Source organism: Schistocerca americana, chromosome 3 (genome assembly GCF_021461395.2).
Source record: "Schistocerca americana isolate TAMUIC-IGC-003095 chromosome 3, iqSchAmer2.1, whole genome shotgun sequence".
Taxonomy (NCBI): Eukaryota; Metazoa; Arthropoda; class Insecta; order Orthoptera; family Acrididae; genus Schistocerca; species Schistocerca americana.
Window position 1 is genome coordinate 7461564 of NC_060121.1, and position 20155 is coordinate 7481718.

Here is a 20155-nt window from a genome sequence, read left to right on the forward strand (position 1 = left end):
TACACAAAAAACACAGGTTCTATCACTGTTGCTTTTCATTCTATTTTGCTCTTATGTTTGCTATGACTTGTTAAGCAGAAATTTTCTTTCTATCTACAGAGTTACATTTGCTGTAATGTATCTTACCTCCATGTTGTTTCTTCTTTCTTCTCACTGCTGCCCCAATCATGGCAAGCAAGTCATCTTCACTGCATTTGCTTCGTATTGCATCTCTGAAACAACAGTTAAAACACCCGTTAAACAGTACCAGGCAATTACCACACAGTGAAATGTTGGTACACTAAAAAGGAAGAAAAACTTTGCAGAAATCTTCAACAGTAATCTTGTAGTCTGCAGTAGGCAACAGCAGGATAACAAACCCACTGGACAAGAATGGGAAAGTCATGATAGAAGTTACTTTTATTTTTATAAATAAACAGGTATCTTACACAAATGCTTAAGAGTATACATAGGATCTCGGGCTGAAGAGGTGGAGCAGAAACTGACATTAGTTTTGTTGAAGAGGGAGTACTGGAACACAGCACAATTTCTTGCAAAATGAAGCCAAATTTATTGATAAACTCTTAATTAATTGCCAAGCTCACTAATGTGACCATTTTATAACAGGTACTTACTGCTTGGAGTATATGTGACTTTTCAGGCTTGCCTAATAGATCTGTTGCAAAAACACTTTGGGTTTCCCACCAGATAACATTATGCAAGTCCCTCCCTCAATATTTCAGTGACACAGCGTTTTGGCATCTTCAGGTGGTGGTGATTTCCACCATCACTGCTGCAAGATGCAACTGGCAATTTCCACGTGACAGCTTTGAAATTTATCATGTGGATGACTATGACCATCATATTTAGAATTCAGAGGATTTCATAGAATACCTGAAGATGCTTAAACTAGAACTTTCAGATCTTTTAGTTAGCTCAAATGTTATATCATTACTTACAAAAGTGCCCCTGCAGCCCTCATTAGAGGTTATTAGCAGCAAGTTTGAGAAAGAAATTGTGATGCTGTTTAAACATGTGCATACCTCATCCTATTTCTTATGTAACACCAACTACTTTAATCAAGTGGACAGTGTTCCCATGGGAGATCCTCTATTTCCCTTAGTAAATATCCAACATTCCTCCTTCTGGCAGAATGCTGAAGAGACATTTGTGGTGTGGCCCACATAATACAGACACTACCTATGTCCCTGCAGCATTTGCACTCGCCCCATCTGAATATTCAGTTCACTGTGGAAGTACAAAAAGATAGCAGCTTACCATTCCTGGATGTCACGGTTAGAAGAAAAGCTGACATAGCACTGGGGCTTAGTCTCTACTGCAAACTGATACACGCAGAGTTATATTTGAGGTCCAAAAGTTGCCGTCACCCTGCACAATGTGGTAGTGTCTTACACTCCCTGGCACATAGAGCACACGTGATTTCAGATACCGACAGTCTGCCTGGTGAACTGTAACACCTAAGAACAGTGTTCCAGCAGAATGTTTATTCTTGTAAACAGATTTGCAATGTGTTCTGAGCAAAGCAAGTTCAGTGTAGGGATGTAAATGAAGATACTTAGACAAGCACTGCAAATGGCTTTCTTGCCATATTTCAGTGGCATGTTTTCAAAATTAAAAGAATCGCTAAGAGAAACAGAATCAAGTGTGTTTTTCGTCTACCAGCAAAACTAAGGAATTGTTTGTGTTCAGTTAAAGACAATCTTGACCTTAGAAAACACAGATCATATATAAGATCTGATGCCATTATGGGAAACCTTATATAGGGCAGACACCTCACATTGTGCAAGAACACTGTGTTCAACAGCGCTGACAAAAATGCCACCCAGTAAATTAATGGTAGCAGAGCACTGCCTGAATACAGGGCACCACACGTTTCCCAAGAGGACTGAAATTTTATCCTCAGCATCATCACTCTAGGACTGTGTTTTTAAGAATGAGGCATGTATCCATATGGTGGGCAATCTTACCAACAGGAATATGGAATTTTGACTAAGCACTGCCCAGAATCCAGCACTGACTGCCATGAAATTAAAACAGTAGAAACCAGATCCTCCGATGTATGACCTGATGCAGTACCTTGCAGAGAGTTAATTCAGCTCTTAACCACACTAGTGTCCAGAAGTGCAGTCATTGCCCACAACACATAAGCAGAAGGCTACTATGAATGGCATTTACATCCAACTGGGAGTGCCTGTCCACACATTGGTACTCCTGCTTCTAGCCTGACAAATTTCAATTCTGCTGTGCGAATATCACCAGCCACATCTTGCAGCAGTGATGACAGGACCCACCACTACCTGAAGATGACGAACAGTTGTGTTGGTGAAATATTGTGAGGCTTGGACAAAGTTATTCAGTGGCAAATCTGAGAAGATTTGTATACATTATTTTTCTGTGACGCAGGTAATGTGCAGCAAAATGTGATAACTTTCTGCATTTTCCTTTTTGTACATTTCAAAATACCCCAAAAATTGGTGAGAAACACTGAACATATGACATAACCAGATGACACACCCCACAGCATGTGCAGCAGTCGGGGTTGAGTGTAAATGAATGATTGAGCAGTGCAATACATTCATTTGAGCAAACAGAGCAAATTTCGAAAACATTTTGTAAATATGATCTGTTGTAAATGTAGATGTTAAAAATTATTGTCCCTGCTGTAATCAAGCAAAAGCAGTTCTGATTTTGTGTTTATTGCTTCTGTCCCTTCTCTTGTTAGTAAAGAAAACATAGGTCATTTAATGGCGATGATGCTATTCTGAAGTTTATACTCATCTACTTGTTATGCAATATGGTAGGTTTTCATTGTACTGTACTTTGCAAGAAATCAAGGAAACTGCAAGACCGGTAAATAAAATAATAAACTTCTATATATAAAAATAAAGATGAGGTGACTTACCGAACGAAAGTGCTGGCAGGTCGATAGACACACAAACAAACACAAACATACACACAAAATTCAAGCTTTCGCAACAAACTGTTGCCTCATCAGGAAAGAGGGAAGGAGAGGGGAAGACGAAAGGAAGTGGGTTACAAGGGAGAGGGTAAGGAGTCATTCCAATCCCGGGAGTGGAAAGACTTACCTTAAGGGGAAAAAAGGACAGGTATACACTCGCACACACGCACATATCCATCCACACATAAAGACACAAGCAGACATATATATATCTGCTTGTGTCTGTATGTGTGGATGGATATGTGCGTGTGTGCGAGTGTATACCTGTCCTTTTTCCCCTAAGGTAAGTCTTTCCGCTCCCGGGATTGGAATTTTACTATCATTACTTTTTTTTTTTTTTTTTTTTTTTTTTTTTTTTACTTGTACCACACATATTCCACACGGTTCATGCTCACTCCTTCAATGATACTGCCCATCCTTCTCTAGTGTGTGAGTTGTCCAGTTGTCCATGCTTTCCTGCGTGTTTGTTGGTTTAAACACCCTTGTTTCAAAAGAGAGTGACAGCTTAGATACAGTCTTGTCAACATTTTGTATTTTTATTTAGCAATTATTGTTTGAGCCTTATAGGTGAATGTCACAAGATATTGTCAACCACTGCATTCACTAGATGGGAATGGGGTTCATGGGGTTCATTTTTTAAGTTGCTGTTATCTTTTTCATCCTATCTTGGACTAGCTTTTCCATACTCCCACTCTATTTTACGTAGCCAAACAGTTATCTGCCCTTGCAAACTTGCTCCTTTACTACCAAGTCAACTAATACTGGGCAGCATAACAGAAGTTCCAATATCCAGTCTTTCACCACAGTTCACCTACACACACCTTTCACTCACTGATTTTCTTTTTTCAATGTCATAAATATTTTGCTTTCACAGGCTGCTGTGCTTTGAACATAAAATTGTAGGAACATCTGCCTCACATGTCTTTTTTTTTTTTTTTTAATTAAAGAATATGTTCCTTGCTTATTCCTATTTGCTTCTGATACATTTCCATTCTCACTTTTATTTTGTTTTGATCCATTTCTTTTTTCTTTGATAGACAAGTCAAACAACAATGGCAATATGTTGCAGCCCCCTGTGTTTCACCCTACTTACTATGAACTTACTTTTCTTAGCTTCCAATTTTATTAGTCATTTGGTTTTTAAGATACTTAAATTAATTGTTTGACCCTGTATTTTTATATCATATTTTACCTTCGGTTGATAAAGGATTTCTGGTATGCTCACAACGAGAGAGCTGATTCTTCACACCCCTCACCCCCCTTACCATGTCCTGAAACAAACTTATCGCCAAGTCTTAGTCTAGTCATCAATTTAAAAGTGTCAGTTGTTGGTCCCATTGTCTAATAATTTGTACATTTATACACATGAAGTTCCAATTTTTATTTGGAACATATAGACTCTGATAATCATGAATCACAGTTCAAATGGCTCTGGGCACTATGGGACTTAACATCTGAGCCAAGGCAGGATTCAAACCTGCGACCGTAGCAGTCGCGCAGTTCTGGACTGAAGCACCTAGAACCGCTCGGCAACGGTGGCTGGCGAATCATAGTTACCATCACATGGACAGAAATACTATGTTAACTTTAATATAACACAGGGACATAGCCAAAAATGTCTTTACATAATTTCCAGTTCTGATTACTTTCCTTTAATTTAATCTCACAAATAGGTTAGTGTAACATGATGTTGACAGAGGCAAATTATATATACTCACAAATTATTTAGCTAGAGGTATCTGGTTTGTATGTCTGGGAGGGAGGAGGGTGCAAGCTGAAAACTTCAAGAAAAGATTACTCATTTCATACCTGCTGGATTTAACTGCAGTTTATCTCTTCCATATACCAACCACATACCTAATGTGCATGGCAAACAGTTTGAAAGTATTATTCTATACTCAGCATTTGGAACTATCAGTTCCTTCATGAGAGAGGAAAGAGGGATAAGTTTCTGAAGGTCTCAAAGGTCACTCGGACTCCATGACTAATGTGAGGACAAGAGGAACGAATGTGTCTATAAGAAGTTTTGGAATTTCACCTCCTGAAGGTAAAATACTGATCAGTCTGTCAGTCTTCTAGTAATTTTATGGTTTCCTCGCATGAAGTTTCACTTGGACATGATTATTCTATGTTTCATCACTCACCTGAGAGATATCTCTGAATACCCAAAGAGACACACCTCCAAATTGCCATCAGCTGTTATCTGTAAACGGTTGCACGTGCCACAGAAGTGTTCACTCATTGAGGTAATAAATCCCACACGTCCCTTGAAGCCCGGGACATGGTATGCCTGCAAAAAGAAATTGTAAGAAAATAGCTACTGCTGTTGTGTAAATACTATAAATGTGTTGCTCACCAAGTGGAGGAAGGAGAAAATGTGCATTAAGGGGAGTTTGAACGCCCTATCCTGACAATGTTAAATTTGGTGACTTAACTTCCCCGTATTTCAGGAACAACTGTAGCCATTGACAAGAAACTTTTACAGGACATTAAACTATATGTTCTGAGTCTTACAATAATTGCATTTCAGCCACTGCTTTTGGAAATGCAATTTTTTAATTACACAGTTAAAATTTTGTGTACTTTTTTGTATGTTATTCTAAATAATTTTATTTATGCATAATATTATGTTCTTCTTTTAGTTCAGAAGACTCAGAATACGTATGTTATTACTCCCTGAAAATTTTAATTCGCTACTCGAAGTAGTTTCTGAGATTTAGGGAAAAATGCAAGAGAAAATCTAAATTTTCAAGAAGAGTTTTTAAAGTTTTAATAGACTGTAACTCAATATATGCTTAACATTTTATTTTTAGTCACTCAGAAGCACCCTGCACCATACTGTATATCATCCTCTTGATCTTTTTTAAGTTTTTTTTGTTTTCTTCTTTCTGGACTCCGTAGTGGCCAACTGTGCTGCATACTCTGCTTTACCAGTGCAAACCTTGTCCATCCCTTCAAATTCTCTGATGCAGTTTGCTCCAGAATTAATTCCCATATGTTGTAGCACTTTCACGCTACCAATGTTGCCATCATTAAAAGCAATAACAGCATGACTCACCCCCACTTTAGTGTCTTCATTACAAGAAAAACATTTTTTGGTCTACATCTACATCTACATCCATACTCCTCAAGCCACCTGACGGTGTAGGCTACCTTGAGTACCTCTATTAGTTCTCCCTTCTATTCCAGTCTCGTATTGTTCGTGGAAAGAAGGATTGTTGGTATGCCTATGTGTGGGCTCTAATCTCTCTCATTTTATCCTCATCGTCTCTTCGCGAGATATACGTAGGAGGGAGCAATATACTGCTTGACTCCTCGGTGAAGGTATGTTCTCGAAACTTCAACAAATGCCCGTACAGAGCTACTGAGTGTCTCTCCCGCAGAGTCTTCCACTGGAGTTTATCTAACATCTCCGTAATGCTTTCATGATTACTAAATGATCCTATAACGAAGCATGCTGCTCTCTGTTGGATCTTCTCTATCTCTTCTATCAACCCTATCTGGTACGGATCCCACACTGCTGAGCAGTATTCAAACAGTGGGCGAACAAGTGTACTGTAACCTAATTCCTTTGTTTTCGGATTGCATTTCCTTGGGATTCTTCCAATGAACCTCAGTCTGGCATCTGATTTACCGACGATCAACTTTATATGATCATTCCATTTTAAATCACTCCTAATGCATACTCCCAGATTATTTATGGAATTAACTGCTTCCAATTGCTGACCTGTTAAATTGTAGCTAAATGATATGGGATCTTTCTTTCTATGTATTCGCAGCACATTACACTTGTCTACATTGAGATTCAATTGCCATTCCCTGCACCATGCATCAATTCGCTGCAGATCATCCTGCATTTCAGTACAATTTACCATTGTTGCAACCTCTTGATATACCACAGCATCATCCGCAAAAAGCCTCAGTGAACTTCCGATTTCATTCACAAGGTCATTTATGTATATTGTGAATAGCAACAGTCCTACGACACTCCCCTGCAGTACACCTGAAATTACTCTTACTTCGGAAGACTTCTCTCCATTGAGAATGACATGCTGCATTCTGTTATCTAGCAACTCTTCAATCCAATCACATAATTGGTCTGACAGTCCATATGCTCTTAAATTGTTCATTAAACGATTGTGGGGAACTGTATCGAACGCCTTGCGGAAGTCAAGAAACACAGCATCTACCTGGGAACCCGTGTCTAAGGCCCTCTGAGTCTCGTGGACGAATAGCGCGAGCTGGGTTTCACACGATTGTCTTTTTCGAAACCCATGCTGATTCCTACAGAGTAGATTTCTAGTTTACAGAAAAGTCATAATACTCGAACATAATACATGTTCTAAAATTCTACAACTGATCGACGTTAGAGATATAGGTCTATAGTTCTGCACATATGTTCGACGTCCCTTCTTGAAAACGGGGATGACCTGTGCCCTTTTCCAATTCTTTGGAACGCTACGATCTTGTAGAGACCTACGGTACACTGCTGCAATAATGGGGGCAAGTTCCTTCGCATACTCTGTGTAATATTGAACTGGTATCCCATCAGGTCCAGCGGCCTTTCCTCTTTTGAGTGATTTTAATTGTTTCTCTATCCCTCTGTCATCTATTTCAATATCTACCATTTTGTCATCTGTGCGACAATCTAGAGAAGGAACTACAGTGCAGTCTTCCTCTGTGAAACAGCTTTGGAAAAAGACATTTAGTATTTCGGCCTTTAGTCCATCATCCTCTGTTTCAGTACCTTTTTGGTCACAGAGTGTCTGGACATTTTGTTCTGATTCACCTACCGCTTTGACATAGGAGCAAAATTTCTTAGGATTTTCTGCCAAGTCAGTACATAGAACTTTACTTTCGAATTCATTTAACGCCTCTCGCATGGCCCTCCTCACATTACATTTCGCTTTGCGTAATTTTTGTTTGTCTGCAAGGTGTTGGCTATGTTTATGTTTGCTGTGAAGTTCCCTTTGCTTCCGCAGCAGTTTTCTAACTCGGTTGTTGTACCACGCTGGCTCTTTTCCATCTCTTACGATCTTGCTTGGCACATACTCATCCGACGCATATTGTACGATGGTTTTGAACTTTGTCCACTGATCCTCAACACTATCTGTACTTAAAACAAAACTTTTGTGTTGAGCCGTCAGGTACTCTGAAATCTGATTTTTGTCACTTTTGCTAACCAGAAAAATCTTCGTACCTTTTTTAATATTTCTATTTACGGCTGAAATCATCGATGCAGTAACCGCTTTATGATCACTGATTCCCTGTTCTGCGTTAACTGTTTCAAATAGTTCAGGTCTGTTTGTCACTAGAAGGTCTAATATGTTATCGCCACGAGTCGGTTCTCTGTTTAACTGCTCAAGGTAGTTTTCAGATAAAGCTCTTAAAAAATTTCACTGGATTCTTTGTCCCTGCCACCCGTTATGAAAGTTTGAGTCTCCCAGTCTATATCCGGCAAATTAAAATCTCCACCCAGAACTATAACATGTTGGGCAAATCTACTTGAATTTTTTTCCAAATTATCCTTCAGGTGCTCAGCCACAACAGCTGCTGAGCCAGGGGGCCTATAGAGACATCCCATTACCATGTCTGAGCCTGCTTTAACCGTGACCTTCACCCAAATTATTTCACATTTCGGATCTCCGTCAATTTCCTTCGATACTATTGCACTTCTTATTGCTTTAAACATGCCTCCCCCTTCACTGTCCAGCCTGTCTCTGCGGTATACACTCCAATCTGAGTTTAGAATTTCATTACTGTTTACATCTGGTTTCAGCCAACTTTCTGTCCCTAGTACAATGTGGGCATTGTGACCGCTTATTAATGAGAGCAGTTCTGGGACCTTTCTATAGACGCTCCTGCAGTTTACTATTAGCACATTAATATTGTTATTCCCTGTTGCATTTTGTCTACTCCTACCTTGCCGCATCTCAGGAGGTGTCTTGTCGGGCCTAGGGAGGGAATTCTCTAACCTAAAAAACCCACATGTGCACTCCACATATACTCCGCTACCCTTGTAGCCACTTCCTGCATGTAGTGCATGTGTGACCTATTCAGGGGGACCCTACATTTCTCCACCTGATAGTGGAGGTCGAGAAATTTGCACCCCAGATCTCCGCAGAATCGTCTGAGTCCCTGGTTTAAGCCTTCCACTCGGCTCCAAACCAGAGGATCACTATCGGTTCTGGGAACGATACTACAAATAGCTAGCTCAGATTCCACCCCGCGAGGCTTTCCGCCTTCACCAACTCCGCTAACCGCCTGAACGAACTGAGGATGACCTCTGAACCCAGACGGCAGGAGTCATTGGTGCCGACATGAGCAACAATTTGCAGTCGGGTGCACCCAGTGCTCTCTATCACTGCCGGCGCGGTCTCCTCCACATCTCGGATGAGACCCCCGGCAAGCAGACAGAGTGAACACTGACCTTCTTCCCCGACCTTTCCGCTATTTCCCTAAGCGGCTCCATCACCCGCCTAACGTTGGAGCTCCCAATAACTAATAAACCCCTCCCCCCATGTGCCTGCTCGGACCTTGCTGAAGGAGTGGCCACATGTCCACTCACAGGCAGAACGGGCGATGCCACACGGCCAGCCTCCACACTGACCCTCCACCTCGTGCGCCGCGAACGCCGCTGAACCCGCCACTCCCCTTGGGAAGAGGGGGCACAACCGCGCCCGGTATCCGCAAAGATGTGTCGACAGCAGGGTCAGTGGGTGAAGCATGTAACACCTGGGGTGTACCATGCAACGCACCAGACTCACCACTGCCTGAAGACGGCTAACCGCGGCCATCAACACGTTCAGCTGTTTGCGAACAGTGGCCAGCTCCTCCTGTGTCCGTACACAGCAGTCTCACATCCTATCCATCTTAAGAAATCAATTTACTGTAGAGAGTTAATCAACTTATAACTAGACTGCTAATTCACTAAAGGCGGCTGATAGTTGACTAAACTGTGGTTACTAGACACTTCCTGTAGAAAACAATGAAAATAGCACTACCTGTCTCTGGACTGTATTGAAAACAAACACTAGCACTACTGGCACTATGGCTGACTAAACGGACTTTCTCTGACTGTATTCAAAACAAACACAAAATCTATGGAACACTATTACTAGCACTCGACAATTAAAGCTTCCTAAAAGCAAAAACACACGGAAGAAGAAGTTACAAGTAAGAAAAATAGAGTTAATACTTAAATCAGCATAGCTCGCTGCACAGCAGACGTGACGCAGACGGCAGTTACGACGACACTGACGCTATAAGATTATTGAACGACTCATTGGGATTTTGAGTCTGACAATGCAGACACTTCTTCAATAATTCAGGATTGCCAGGTCTCTGTAAACAGGTTTTATGATATCCACAACTGCTGCTGGGATATAATGTTTATGGCTGTATGACCTGTTTGAGTACTGGGCATTGCGGTAATTGCACCATGAACCAGATCCAGGAGGGCATGACCAACACATTCCAGTTCTGTGATAAGCTTCTCACCATAAGGCTGAGTGGCTACTACACTGTTATATGCATTTGAGTCTGCACAACCTAAGAACTTAGTGTAACACACTCCCCTTTAGTTTACAGATCGATTATAAATTTCAACAGCTGCACAGGCCTCCGTACGACTAGTTGTCCTTCATAATTTCTGTCACAGATATGCCCTTCTTCATTCCCTGATTTATACTTATAAGAATGTTTGGTTAAAATCTGGAAATCTATTAGCTTTCCAGTATCCACCACTGGTCACTGTAGCAACAGAATTCTTAGAACTTCAGCTGCGGTTCTACCAAGTGCCCCAAAAGCTACTGATATGTCAATCATACCATCGTTTATTTCAGCAGCTTCATTTGCAGCACCCTTAATTGACTCACATGCAGTGGATTTCACAGCAGCTCCAATAAATCCTGCATACTTGTCCATTTTACAAAGTGGGCGTGGCATATACATCACGACACACATTGTTTCTGCTGCAGTGTGTCCTTTGCCAATAGCTCTCAATCCATAAAACCACCTAACATTTATTTCAAAATAATTATCTTTACACTTATCAGAACTCCAAAATGAATGAGTATATTTACAACTGGTAGAATTAATGATAAGTTTCCTGGCTAGTCCATTTGATACCTCAATGTCTTCATGTAAACTAACTGGCTCTCCACATACATACAGCACACACATTCACATAACACCCCTGTTACGATGTGTAGATGTATCAGAATATAACCTAACCTACCATTTACATGAGTTTTGTTTTGAGATAACTGTGTTATCACTATGTTTTATTTTAATCTTCGAAGCACTAATGGGAGTTTCTCTAGATACTCATGAGTTTGCGAGTATTTCATTGTCTGTAACTTCACACACCACATGCTGAACACAATGTTTCTCTTTATTCAAAAATTTATTACCATGAAACCCACATTTCTTAAAAACACTTCATTTTGGAGTCATACTTTTTGAGAGATTTACCAGTCTATTCGTCACTATTCCTCAGAAAAATGTTAGCACTTCAATATACAAAGCATGTTTATACTATGAAAAGATACGATACTATTTTTGACAGTGCTACCAATACAAACACATAATTTAACCTTTATAACACAGCAATCCACAGCTTTCTACAGGGTGGTCCATTGATAGTGACCGGGCCAAATATCTCACATAATAAGCATCAAATGAAAAAACTACAAAGAACGAAATTCGTCTAGCTTGAAGGGAGAAACCAGATGGCGCTATGGTTGGCCTGGTAGATGGCACTGCCATGGGTCAAACTCATATCAACTGCATTTTTTTAAAATAGGAACCCCCATTTTTTATTACATATTCATGTAGTACGTAAAGAAATATGAATGTTTTAGCTGGACCACTTTTTTCGCTTTGTGATAGATGGGGCTGTAATAGTCAAAAATGGTTCAAATGGCTCTGAGCACTATGGGACTTAACTTCTGAGGTCATCAGTCCCCTAGAACTTAGAACTACTTAAATCTAACTAACCTAAGGACATCACACACATCCATGCCCGAGGCAGGATCGAACCTGCGACCGTAGCGGTCGCGCGTTTCCAGACTGTAGCGCCTAGCACTGCTCGGCCACTCCAGCCAGCTGCTGTAATAGTCACAAACATATAAGTATGTGGTATCACATAACATTCCGCCAGTGTGGACGGTATTTGCTTCGTGATACATTACCTGTGTTAAAATGGACCGTTTACCAATTGCGGAAAAGGTCGATATCGTGTTGATGTATGGCTATTGTGATCAAAATGCCCAAGGGGCGTGTGCTATGTATGCTGCTTGGTATCCTGGACGATATCATTGAAGTGTCCAGACCATTCGCCGGATAGTTACATTATTTAAGGAAACAGGAAGTGTCCAGCCACATGTGAAACATCAACCACGACCTGCAACAAATGATGATGCCCTAGTAGGTGTTTTAGCTGCTGGGGCAGCTAATCCACACATCAGTAGCAGACAAAAAGCGTGAGAATTGGGAATCTCAAAAACGTCGGTGTTTAGAATGCTACATCAACATCGATTGCACCCGTACCATATTTCTATGCACCAGGAATTGCATGGCGATGACTTTAAACGTCATGTACAGTTCTGCCACTGGGCACAAGAGAAATTACAGGACGATGAAAGATTTTTTGCATGCATTCTATTTAGCGATGAGGCATCATTCACCAACAGCGGTAACCTAAACCGCCATAATATGCACTATTGGGCAACAGAAAATCTATGATGGCAGCAACAAGTGGAACAGCAGCGACCTAGGCAGGTTAATGTATGGTGTGGCATTAAGGGAGGAAGGATAATTGGCCCCCATTTTATCGATGGCAATCTAAATGGTGCAATGTATGCTGATTTCCTGCATAATGTTCAACCAATGTTACTACTACATGTTTCACTGCATGACAGAATGGCGATGTACTTCCAACATGATGGATGTCCGGCAAATAGTTTGCGTGCGGTTGAAGCAGTATTGAATAGCATATTTCATGACAGGTGGATTGGTTGTCAAAGCACCATACCATGGCCCGCACGTTCACCGGATCCGACGTCCCCGGATTTCTTTCTGTGGGGAAAGTTGAAGGATATTTGCTATCGTGATCCACCGACAATGCCTGACAACATGCGTCAGTGCATTGTCAATGCATGTGCGAACATTACGGAAGGCGAACTACTCACTGTTGAGAGGAATGTCGTTACACGTATTGCCAAAGGCATTGAGGTTGACAGACATCATTTTGAGCATTTATTGCATTAATGTCGTATTCACAGGTAATCACGCCGTAACAGCATGCGTTCTCAGAAATGATAAGTTCACAAAGGTACATGTATCACATATGGAACAACACAAATAAAATGTTCAAATGTACCTACGTTCTGTATTTTAATTTAAAAAACCTTCCTGTTACCAACTGTTCGTCTAAAATTATGAGACATATGTTTGTGACTATTACAGCGCCATCTATCACAAAGCGAAAAAAGTGGTCCAACTAAAACGTTCACATTTCTTTACGTATTACATGAATATGCAATAAAAAATGGGGTTCCTATTTAAAAAAACACAGTTGATATCAGTTTGAGCTATGGCAGCGCCTTATAGCAGGCCAACCATTGCGCCAGCTGGTTTCCCCCTTCGAGCTAGACAAATTTCGTTCTTTGTAGTTTTCTCGTTTGACACTTATTTCGTGAGATATATGGCCCGGTCACGATCAATGGACTACCCTGTATATAAAAAATTACCGATTTTATTAGGTCTTGAAGTAATGCGTGTAAAAATTTTAACATTTTCAACTAGTGTAGATTATATTTTAGAAAATAAAATAAAATACTTCCCACGCAAGTTTATAAGTAATATACATATCATTTTATTTGGAAAATTGCAAATTTTATAATCAGGTAAAAACCCGAAAAAGAGAAAAAGAATGTTTTCCCCTTCTAACTCCCCTTAAAGTTATGGAAATGTGCAAGCTTTCGGAGCCAGTGGCTTCTTCTTCTGGCAGAAACAATAAGGGGACGGAAAAGGGAAGAAAGAAAAGGATTGTCAAGGTTTAGGATATGGGGAGAGTTGTAGAAAAGCTGCAGAGAAACCCAGGCCAGGACAGACTTACTGAATGGGAAGCAGATGTGAAGTATTATTGTGATTGGTAGTAAGTCATAAACATTAAATTATTTTCAATGTATGTTCATATGTAATACTGCACGTACCTTTGAGGTATCATTGGGCCCATTGGGCAGAGGATCAAAATTAGGCCACTGCTTTCTAATTATTTGGACCATTTCACTAAATGAGACCATCTTCCCATCATTCCATTTGTTGCCGCTGAAAGGCATGTACTCGATAAATCTTACATCAACATTTTTCTCTTTTGTTAACTCCACAAAACTGCACACTTCATCTTCATTAAAACCTCGCATTACAACACAATTTATCTGTGGAAGAAAGACACCATTAAAAACTTGGTATCAGATAAAGCATGGTTTAAACAGAGTTTGAAAGACTTTTTGATAGGTAACTCATCCTACTCAATAGATGAATATCTTAACAGTGGCTGTTAGGCCAGCTTAAATAAGAATGTCTGTTAGATTTCAGTTCTGAGAGCACTTTGTCATAACAGTCAAGATTATGTACTTTTTGTTTGATAAATTTATTAATAGTGCATAACAATGTTTCAGTCTGACAGCGTATCAATTCTGAAAATATTAGCTGTTCCAGTTTGTATTGTATTCACCTAGTTTGACAATCTCCTGACAAATGATCAGGGTATTCAAATGTTTTATATTTTTTATGTTATACTTTCTGGCATGTTACTCACCCATGAGAATCGTCTCATGTTTTGGGTCTTGGAACAAAAGCTGAATCTAATCTAATCTAACCTACAAAATAATGGTTCTACAAGTCTGTTGTTATATTTGTATACCTCACTGATTCTGTTAAATTAATCTTTTTCTCTCTTTTTAGAGAATGTCTGAATTTATCTTAGCATGCCAAGCTGTTAACCTTCTTAACAATTTATGAAAATTAAACTACATACATCTCCAATCTTTTTCCCCACTCCAACGCACACATCTTTTGCTGAAAGTGTTATTTTAACAATTACATGAAACTGTGCTGCCATTTGTGAAACAAAGTTGAAAGTGTTCTCAAGATAAAAGGTCTTCAGAAAAGGAGCATTTAGTATCTGTGCAGGTGGTAATACTGACAGCCATCATATAAACAAGCCCAAATGGTAGAACATCCTGCTTTACACATACACGCAATGGCAGAAAAAAGGAAAAGAGCACACCTTTCATTCAAGCATTGAATATATAAACTGATGAGACAAAACACTATGACCTCCTGTTTGATAATGTGTTTGTCCACTGTTGGAACACAATACAGCAGTGATTTTGTGTGGGACAAGTTCAACAAATTTCAGGTATGTTCCCAGCATTATGTGAGGTATGTTCCCAGCATTATGCAGCACCGCATGTCTAAGCACAGGTCATGTAATTCCCATAAATTGGAGATCAGTGGTTTCTGGGTGCAGAACTGGTATCTGATAGCATCGCAGATGTATTCCATCAGATTCAGAAGGGGTGAATTTGATTCTGGCCTCGTGACACTGAAAGTCATATTGTTGAAACATGTCACCTTCATTAGGGACAGGGTGCGGACAGTGCACAATAATGTTCACACAGAACAAAGCTGTTATGGAGCCTTCAGTTACTACCACAGGACCCATAGAAGACCAGGTGAATGTCCTCCATAGCATAATATTGCTCCCACTGGCCTAAGTCTGTAGCAAAGTGCACCTTTCAAGCACCAATTCACTCTGTTGACAGTGTATGTGCACAAAACCGTCAAGTAGGTGTAATGCGAAACTCGAATGATTCAACCAGATGACACATTTCTATTGATTCACTGCCCAATCTCAATGCTCCTGAGCCACAGAAATTGTAATTCAACTGTGTTGTCAACATGGGAACATACAGGGGTTGTCTGCAGCAGAGCCCTATGTTTAACAATGTGCAATGAATGGTGTGCTCTGAAATACTCGTGCTTCCACCAGCACTGTGTCATCAGACGTGCCACAGAAATTAGCTTCCTCAGCCGAATGTCATCTTTTTCAAAGGAACCATCCCAGCATTTGTCTTAAATCATTTAGGGAAATCAAGGAAAACCCAAATTTTGATGGCCCGATGGGATTCGGGTCCGATGTCCTCTGGAAGCCAAGTCCACTGTCTGACCACTGTGGTGGCATGACCTAGTCTTAATTAAGCCAGAAAATCCTGGGAAATGCTGACATACTTATTGATTTAAGATATAACAATTTAAAACAATCCTCTCATGAATTTCACTACAATTTTCCGCTCTTTTGAAAAAAAATTTCTTTTGACTGTTTTGATGTTGTTTAGTATGTTTAAATAATGATGGCAGTCTCTATAAAAGGGCAGTTTGACTTTTAAGTTTAGTTATACTGTTTTAAACTACATCCTTCATCTATTTGTCCACCCAGAAGTGCTATAGGATATAACTTGAAGACTATGGTGAGGTGGTGGGGGACAGTCATGTGTTGAGAAGGAGGTGCTGCCAGAAATGAAGTGTGTGAGGTGACGTTATTGACACTGCATACAGGGAGAATAAAAATACTCTATTCCATATTCATTTACAATCTACGTCTGGCCCCCATATGGTTTTACTTTTCTCCAATAAGAAAAAAGAAATTGTCAGTAACTGTCTTTATAAGGTCTTAAAAGGAAACAAACAATAGAAATCTAGGCTGGAGTAATGACCATATTATAAAAAAGATACATTGCTATTCACTGTATACAGGAGATGTTAGGTCACAGACAAGCACAACAAAAAGACTACTAAACACGTAAGCTTTCCATCAGAAAGACTTCTTCCAAAGTGGACAAAAAACACACATACACACACACACACACACACACACACACACACACACACACACCCAACCGTTGTTTCTCCCATGATGCACAGTTGCTCCCAGTCTGGCCCTAGCAGCCGGAGACAGTGGTCATGTATGTGTGATCTGCATTTGCGCGCATGTGTGTGCGTGTGCGTGCAAGTGTGTGTGTGTGTGTGTGTGTGTGTGTGTGTGTGTGTGTGTGTGTGTGTGTGTGTGTGAGGGAAAGGGGGGGGGTTTGCACCAAAAGCTTACGCGTTTAATAATAGGTGGTGTTCCTTCCCCCCCCCCCCCCCCTGCCAGCAACACATTTACACTATACAGTGAGTGCCAATCTATCCTTTTCATAATACTGTCGTTACCACCTTGCCAAGAGGCATATTGTGGAGTAATCCGAAGGGCTCTACTAATTTGTACAAGAGGAAGGAGAGCACAATCTCAATGTAAGTTTTTAGAAAACTGGTATGTGCATTACTTCTGCAAACCTTTCAGAACGGATACGGTATGCACTTCATTCAGCAAGATGAGTAATAAACAATATTAGCAATACTGCATCAAACTTGTTCACTTTCATCTTTGGATTAAACATTCGATTTCAGAGAGTACAGAATTTGGCAGAATCAAATTTTGGGGATATGTGGAACTGGGACAATGGCATATTTTTTACCCATTCAACAAACTAAGCACTGCTGATTGCTACTTTTATTGTGTCTGGTGCTGCAATGCATATATGAAACTATAAGTGCAGCATCTATGATGGAATAAAATGTTATACAAATGAAACAAACAGGCACAGTGAAATAGAGTAGTATGGCTCATCATTTCGGTCTCACAGATTAGCAGGTGTTGACTTGAAATATAATACTTAAGAAGTTGAATCCAAAGGAGAGGATGTACCGTATTTACTCAAATCTAAGCCGCACTTTTTTTCTGGTTTTTGTAATCCAAAAAACCGCATGCGGCTTGGAATCGAGTGCAAAGCAAGTGGAAGTTCTGAAAAATGTCAGTAGGTGCTGAAACAACTAATTTCTGCCGTCGAATATATGTAGCGCTACACAGGCATGCTTCATAGGCACAAAGATAAATACTGGCGCCAAAACCTCTGCGTCAGTAAATAAATTAAAAAAAAATGGTGGAAGACAATTTTCATACATTATCCAACGAAGTAAATACAAATTCCGTATTGTTCATCTTCGAATGTAGCAGAACTTCAATGTATTACGAAAATCCGACCGGCAAGACTGTTTGGGATGTTTGTCAATATGGCCAACTCAATGTTCCGAATTTTTTCCTACCTGTGAGAAGAGACGGTTGCTAATAGGAACCTGATGAAATGTGAATCACATGCAGTATTCTCTTCATCATAAGAGTAATACGAATATAAACATTTTGCCACGTATTCTTTCGTGTTTGCTGCTATCTTATTTAAATCCTGTCTGCCTAATAAACTACGAAACTAGAGTGAGACAACAGCAAACGCGGAAAAATATAGATATCATCCCATATTTATATTTGTATTATTCTTATGCCTAATAGTGATACAGTCAGAAATGAAGCACGGCAATTGACTAGATTTTTAAATCGAAGATGACTAATTTCAGTGCAGAATGTAATGTACTAACGAGGTGCCTGCAAAGATTTTCAAACGGAGAAAAATTTTCGCTAAACTCCCGTTCAGAATATCTTCTATCGTACGCTGTCTATTATTTGGTTCTTGTTGATCATTCTCAAAGAAAGCAGGAGTGTAGGTAACAGTAAATAGCAGTCTCTTGCCATTGTTTCGCTAACGAAGTACGCGAAAGAGGAAGGGTACCCGTATAATACGGACGGAACGCCTGACGCATAGTAATGGCTACCAGGTAAAGCTTAACTACTGAGCTTACGACTCGAACCAAACTACTGTAGCTGTATCGTCATTCATTTGACCTAAATTGTGTCTCATATTACAATGGACCGACTTTGTTTCGATTTGGAGGTGTGGCCTAAAACTTTTCTCTCCCCTTGAACTTCGAGTCTCAAATTTCAGGTGTGGCTTAGATTCGGAAATTTTTTTTTTTTCTTTCCTTTATTTCGAGTCTCATTTTTCAGGTTTGAGTGCGGCTTAGATTTGGGTAAATACGGTAGGTGGTATTTCAACTAATTCTGACTATGAAATAAAACAAAGTACAGCAGGGAGCTCTGACGAATCAAAGAGCAGCGATGAAGATTCTGATGAATAGTAAAGTATGAGTTAAGAAATAAGATGCTACTGAGATCGTAAATTTTTGTTGTGTTGATGAATCTGTTAACAAACATATTCAAAAATGCACTGAAACATTGGCACATGTAGTGTTGGGAGGTGATAAACTGTCATTACTGTTAGAGGAGCTACGTATTTCTTGCTGTTCTACTCCTAAATGACACTGTATCTGAAGGTATAGAATGAATCTTCACTGGCTAGAGAAATGGGTAACACAATTTTACAAGTCTCTGCTGTCATGTAATCTCTTCAGGGAAATCATGACTGTACTAAGATTCGGTTTGTGGTTCACAAGGTCAGAGTCATTAAGAAATGCAAGGCAGCTACCATGTCAGTCCTAGAAGAGAGAGACGTAGCAAACTGTCAAAGCATGTACAGTCCCGGTCCATATGTTTGTGGTGATGTACTAACCAAGTAATACTGTGTGTCAGGCAGCGCATTACTCAAGAACCATCATGGAAAAAGGTGGAGTGGTAATTTATGTAAAAAACAACATATTTTACAATGCATTAGATTTAAAGAGCCATTGTATAGAGCAACAAATTGAAGTATGTGGTGTTGAGATTACTGTAAATGACTTCACGGCTGTAGTGTTAGCACTGTATAGATCTCCCTCAGGGAATTTGAATGTATTTCTTAAGCACTTAGATTCTTTATTATCCATACTGTACTCAAAGTCCAAGAACTTGATAATTACTGGTGACTTTAATGTTGATTTCCTAAATGAGAGCAATAGTAAAGCTGATTTAGTACATTTAATGGAGTCTTATAATCTGATGACAATAGTAGATTTCCCAACTAGGGTTGCTGTTAACAGTAAAAGTCTAATAGATAATATATTTATAGATAAGTCTACATGGAATGAGATCATTGTACATCCAATCCTTGGCCTTTCTGATCATGGTGGTCAATTGCTTAGGCTCAATTACATCAGTGTGTGCAACAGTTCCGAGCATTCTTGGAAATCTTTTAGGATAATAAATGAACAGGGCCTTAAAAAATTCAGTGATAGCCTAAAAGAGATAGACTGGAGCTG

General features: G+C 39.9%; 1 protein-coding gene across 1 annotated transcript in view; it reads right to left on the reverse strand.

Annotated features, from left to right (window-relative positions):
- The window catches only part of LOC124605161 (molybdenum cofactor biosynthesis protein 1-like), a 64082-nt gene that overhangs the window by 21918 nt on the left and 22009 nt on the right, over window positions 1-20155 (reverse strand). Inside the window, exons 4-6 of the mRNA XM_047136642.1 lie at window positions 14179-14403; window positions 5104-5249; window positions 127-212 (exon numbers count right to left, since the gene is read on the reverse strand). Of these exons, the coding sequence (XP_046992598.1) occupies window positions 127-212; window positions 5104-5249; window positions 14179-14403 (457 nt within the window). The remainder of the gene's footprint in view (window positions 1-126; window positions 213-5103; window positions 5250-14178; window positions 14404-20155) is intronic.